Source organism: Sinocyclocheilus anshuiensis, unplaced genomic scaffold (assembly GCF_001515605.1).
Source record: "Sinocyclocheilus anshuiensis isolate Anshui unplaced genomic scaffold, SAMN03320099.WGS_v1.1 scaffold436, whole genome shotgun sequence".
Taxonomy (NCBI): domain Eukaryota; kingdom Metazoa; phylum Chordata; class Actinopteri; order Cypriniformes; family Cyprinidae; genus Sinocyclocheilus; species Sinocyclocheilus anshuiensis.
This window is the reverse complement of record NW_015560618.1, coordinates 2,829,986-2,835,985: the sequence shown is the minus strand read 5'-3', so window position 1 is coordinate 2,835,985 and position 6,000 is coordinate 2,829,986. Positions and strand designations below refer to the sequence as shown.

Genomic DNA, 6,000 nt, shown 5'->3' with positions numbered 1-6,000 from the left:
TATTCACAAACAGCTTGTAACACTCCAAAGAGAAAGGAAAACTTGAAATCGCATCATATGACCCCTTTAACAGACAACTTTTAATTTTAATAATATATTAGCAAATGTTGAAATTAACATTAAAATTAATAAATGTTTTAGATGTGTTTTTCATTGTTAGTTCATGTTAACTAATGTAGTTAACTAATGTTAACAAATGGAACCTTATTGTAAAGTGTTACCACATTTTCTATAGTAATATTTATAGTAACTGTGAAAAGTACATTTTATTTAGTAATTTTATTCATTGTATTATTATTATTATTATTATTATTATGTGTGAGTAGCTCAAAATTATCATATTTTAGCACCTGCAAGACTATCCTTTATTTTAACAGGCAGAATTGAAAGAGAGAGAGACTAAACGGAGGGAGCGTGCGATGCCATTAATGTGAGACTGACAATGGAGAGATACTATTATAAAGAGCAATCCCCCTTTGTGCTAGTGCATTGAGACATATCCTGTCTGAGCATCATCGCAGTGGATTCAATTTATGAGGACTTCAGCGGTGGATAAGAAGGGAAGCTAGAGAAAGCGTCAATTTCCACAGCTTCTTAAAAGTAGGGCAGCAGGATTCACAGCGGGAGTCTGGGAGGACGTCTGATTGGCTGAGGTAAAACAACCGTGTTTAATAAGCAGAGCTCAAGCACCTCCCACCAGAAGTGTTGAAACATTCAATGATCATGACACATGAGCATGAGCCCTGCCACTAACATCAATACCCAAGAGTCTAGACCAGTGGTCACCAACCTTTTTAGGCCCAAGATCCCTGACCTCGGCCTTTATGAAAGACAAGATCGACCTATTGAAGAATTGATAGAAAAAGACATCCCAGATTGTGCTTCAAATTTGAGGCCTTTTACTTAGTATTTTAATTAGTGATGCGCCGATCATAGCTGATTCAGAATTCAGATTTTCTTTTCTTTCTTTCTTTTTTTTTTAACTAGCAAATTGGATTCTGATACTGATTTTTAAGCAAATTTACTAGCAAATCTGATACTGATACTGATTTTTAAGCAAATTTATTTATTGGCTAGTTGCTTTATAACAAACAAACTGGCTTTAAACAAAAATACCTAGCCATTTGAAATTAGAGGCAACCACTGCATTTTCATCATGATCTGCAAGGGCAGTTGTTTTTGATTTGATTTAGAATAATTTCAGGATTTCAAACAAAAACAGAATGGTCTGACTTTAGGTGTTATTTATTTATTTGCTACATAAAACATCTGCACGAAACAAAAACAGCAGGTCTGAATGAGACGCACTCTCTGACAGCAGGTGGCGCCTATGAACAGGGTTGCCAGGTTTTCGCAATAAAACTAGTCCAATTGCATTTTGAGGGTGTTCCCCGTAAAAATCGCATTCCGGGGGTAAAATACACGTTTTTCGGCGGGATCTTCAAGTAAAATTCACATTCCAGTGACTAAATATCACGTTATTGGGGTCGCTTCAGCCCGCGGACATGAACAACAACCCGCGGCAACAGTGTTAAGTAGCCCAATTTTGGGTCAAAACTTGGCAACACTGCTTATGAACCGACCACACTATAGCGTTACCTTGTTTACCGCTTTAAACAAAGCAGAGCTGCGCTTTATACGAGAAGAAAATGCCATTGCCATCGAAACTTTTCTCAAGACAGTACCCTTCAGTGATACATTAATATAACCCCATAACTGTAATGCATTTTTGTACTTATTTTACTGTTTTTTTTTTGGGATCTACTGGGACAGTGATAAAGATATCGCGATCGACGGGTTGGCAACCACTGGTCTAGACAATTTATCAAGGAAACCTTGGGCGAGGATGTCAAGGACATGCTCTGCTACTCCTTAAGAATAATCACTTGGTACAACAGCCTTCAGCATTCAGTTTAAGCTTACTATACAGTAGCTGAAGACTTTCTGGATACCTAACCCACACTTAAAAATAATAACTGAGTATTCATTTAAATGCATATGCGAACAAATAATCTTTTTTTCTTTTTCTTAAAATTTTTACAATGTCACTGCCTTCTCAAGTATTACCACATTAACAATGAACACCATCCACTAACCAGACTTCTTAAATCTATTCTGAAGAGTTTCTATCATTTTACCAATAACACTAGTTTAGGGACCAATTCTCACTATTAACTATTTGCTTATTAGCACGCATATTACTAGCATATTTGCTAGTACTTATTAATGGCTTTTTCTGCATGATCATATTTTGGATCCCTTAATCCTAAACTTAACAACTACCTTACTAATAATTAATAAGCAGCAAATTAGGAGTTTATTGACACAAAAGTCATGGTTAATAGTTAGTTAATAGTGAGAATTGGTCTACAAAGTAAAGTGTGACTATTGTACCATTTAAACCTCTTTACAATCAAACAACAACCTGAAATGTAGCTTTTCTTTTACTTCTCTTTCAAATAAATGTCACTTGGTTTGATATATTGTTTTATAATGCAATGACATTCATATATTTTATTTGTAAATACAAGATAAACAGGAATCATTTGACATTTACTGACCAGCACAAACAACTATGGCTGCACAATTATGACAAATTATAATTGTTATTACTTCCAATGAAACTGATCACAATTATTTTGATCAATAGAATTATAATTTTAAAAAAGTAGCATTTGTATAACTAGCTACACATTCACAGTAGGCTGAGAACTATTTAGCAGCATGATAACCAAAACTGTTATTGTATTTATTGTATAAAATAAATTATGCTGAATGCAAGCAACACTGCAGCACTCAAGATAATAATCACTGAAGCTGTCATTGCAAGTTCACACAGTTTGACGTGACTGTTTTGAGTCCTGAAGTTCAGTGTGAGTTCACTCCCTGAGTTTCTCACAAACACTCCTGTTACAATAAATGAAGCTGTCCATGCTGCAGAATTAATCTCTTATTCACTGTCTGTGCCTTAATGAATTTATGTGAACACTGCAGGTTTGTCGCACCGCTCTCTTGCAGTGATATCTAGTGAATCCAAAATACTCTCAAATTACATTTGATGCTTTGTTTTGGGGTGTCAAGGGATGTTTACACATATTTAACCATCTGGAGCTGTTCATTTTGGGGTCACACTTTTGCTGCTCATCAGTCAAAACAGGCTATTTATTTACCTATAAAATAATAAATTATGTAATTATTTTTATTATTCAAATGAATGCAGTATTTAAGTTACAAATAGAGCAAAAGTATTTAAAATCTAATGAATACAGGCAGATTAATGCTATCTGGTGGAAAGAAAATCATCTATAATACCATTGCATACAGCCCTATATAAAGGGCTGTGTGTTCCTTGTTGCTGAGAACAATGTTTTCAGACATAATTTAGTTGTATTAGGTATTTTATTTGGATATATATTTAGACATGATCAAAGACTACTTTTGAAATGTTAACTTGAAGTGTCAGTTTTTGCATTATTATAGTCAAACCCGAACATGGAAAAGGGATTTTGTTACCCATAATCTAATTCAAACATAAAATTAAATAGAAATGTAACAAAAATGAACAGGAATGCTTGATCAGAGCTTGATCTATATGGCTCTAATCTGATCTAACCACTTAGTTGAGTCTCCTATTCAATTCATTTTTGGTATTTCCTATTCAATTCCTATGGCAGTCATTTTTGACCATGAACAGTACAAGTGTGACTCTTTTTTAAAGACCATTTAGCATTTGATGACCATGATTTGATAAGTTTAACAAAATTCAGCAAGTTTTGTGCCATTCCGATGAAGTAAAATACTTTAAAAATCAATCACTAATGTCTAGCACCAAAGAGTTAATGGTGAAGAATACAGTTTCTGCACTAACATTGTCACCTAGCAGAATTACAATAATAACGCATATTTCCAAAAACCTTACATTCATAACGCCCTTACATTTATTCTTATCCTTACAATATCTTACTATTTTATCTGGGGCTTGACAGTAAAGAGCTAACATGGGTGGCAAAAATATAAATTTAGATTATTTATTCTCTTCCAGGGCAGTCCGCCACCATTCACGAGAGTACCACATAGATGTAGAACACGCATGCACTGTACCTTGTTTACAAGCAGAGGAATGCACTCGCATGTGACACTGTCACACAGGACACGTTTTACCTGCTCAATATATTATAATGATTTTTATGTATATTTGAGTTTTAATAGGTTTTCATGTTGTCTTAGCCATTTTATTCCTCTTTTAACCATTTTAATGTGTGTATGTCTTTAAGTGACTCTGGGTCTGCCCGTCATGTGACTCATCACATTTGGGGCTAGCAACACACTGGATTTCTTATGGACTGTTTTATGGTATGGTGCAAATGGACTCCACGTTTTTAACAGCCTAAGTTATTCTAGTTTTTTTGTGTTGTTTTAAGTTCCCTGTGAATATTGTAAATACACATTTGATTTTCACTTTTAAATTGTTGTCTGACTCATCTTTTTAAACACTCCCAAGATCTCACACAGTATAATCTGACCCCATTTTAACAATTGTAAATTCGACCAATAGGGCCGAACGTTACACTCAGGTGCCATGGTACTCTTGTGAACTGCGGCAGACGGACCCGGAAGAGAAGAATTGTTGAATAAAGTCATTATTTTTGTGTTCTTTGTGCACAAAGTATTCTTGTAGCTTCATAAAATTAATAGTCACATGGACTATTTTAACAATGTCCTTACTACCTTTCTGGGCCATGAATGTGTCAGTTGCATAGCTGTCTTTGCAGGGTCAGAAAGCTCTCGGATTTCATCAAAAAATATCTTAATTTGTGTTCCAAAGATGAACGAAGGTCTTACGGGTTTAGAACGGCATGAGGGTGAGTAATTAATGACAGAATTTTCATTTTTTGAACTGTCCCTTTAAGTAAAACGTACAACACACTTGTGGATCAGACTGAACGTATTAGGACCATCAGTGATAGGCCTGTAGACTAATGGCGCTTTTCCACTGCGTGGTACGACTCGGCTTGGCTCGGCTAGGCTCGGCTCAGTACGGTACGGCACGGCTCGGCTCGGCTCGGTTTGCATTTCCACTGCAGTTCAGTACCGCTTTAGAGTGTTTTTTTGTGTCGCAAGTTCAGTGACGCAGGTAGTGACGATCCTCTCCGGCCAATCCGTGATCAGCAGAGTTTACACGTCACGTTTTGGTAACGGTACGGTTCACTTGGAACCTCAACCGAGGTGGTACTAAAAAAAGTACCAGGTACCAGGTACTGTACCCAGTGGAAACCCCCCCAAAAGTGAACCGTACCGAGCCGTACCGTGCCGTACCATACAGTGGAAAAGCGCCATAATTTAAATATCTCACCATTACATTCACGCACACAACAGACTTGCCTGTGACTGGTTACAATTCTCAAACGCGTTGCACAACGTGTTGTAAACCGAATAATTACACACCAGAATAGACCTAAATTAAATGCTGTAATCGACACTTAATTGTAATTATCTAGAACTACAACTGTCCAATCAACACGTAATTGTCCAGTACTAGAGTTTCAATAAAAGACAGAATACACATGTAACAAGACAACAGTATGCTCAGGAAAAAAAAACATTCACTACATCTCTCTTTCCTCTTTGTGCCTTTTAGAGCCACAACTGAAGCAGGTCCACAGCATCAGGGTGAAACTAGTTCAAACTATCACCTCAGCCTTGAACAAAACTCCCTGCGGAGAATCAAACACAGTCTGAGGGAAAGAGAGCAGACTCACCTGCTGCACAGTCTGCTTCATCTTCACCATTTTCGCAGTCTCTTTCCCCATCACACCGCCAGGACAGCGACACACACTTCCCTCCGCAGTCAAACTTCTCTGGTGGACACATCTGTTTGACTGCTGTGGAACAGAAAGAAATGTTTGAACAGGTTAGAGTGAAACATGAGGCAAGTAAACCGACTGGCATCGAATCATTTTGTTGATCTCACTACGTTCCTCAGATCTGTGCTGCCTGTCA

General features: G+C 36.8%; 1 protein-coding gene across 1 annotated transcript in view; it reads right to left on the bottom strand.

Moving 5' to 3' along the window:
• LOC107681710 (low-density lipoprotein receptor-related protein 8-like) overlaps positions 1-6,000 on the bottom strand; it is a 104,310-nt gene that overhangs the window by 42,711 nt on the left and 55,599 nt on the right. The window contains exon 4 of the mRNA XM_016478025.1: positions 5,760-5,882. Within this exon, the coding sequence (XP_016333511.1) occupies positions 5,760-5,882 (123 nt within the window). The remainder of the gene's footprint in view (positions 1-5,759; positions 5,883-6,000) is intronic.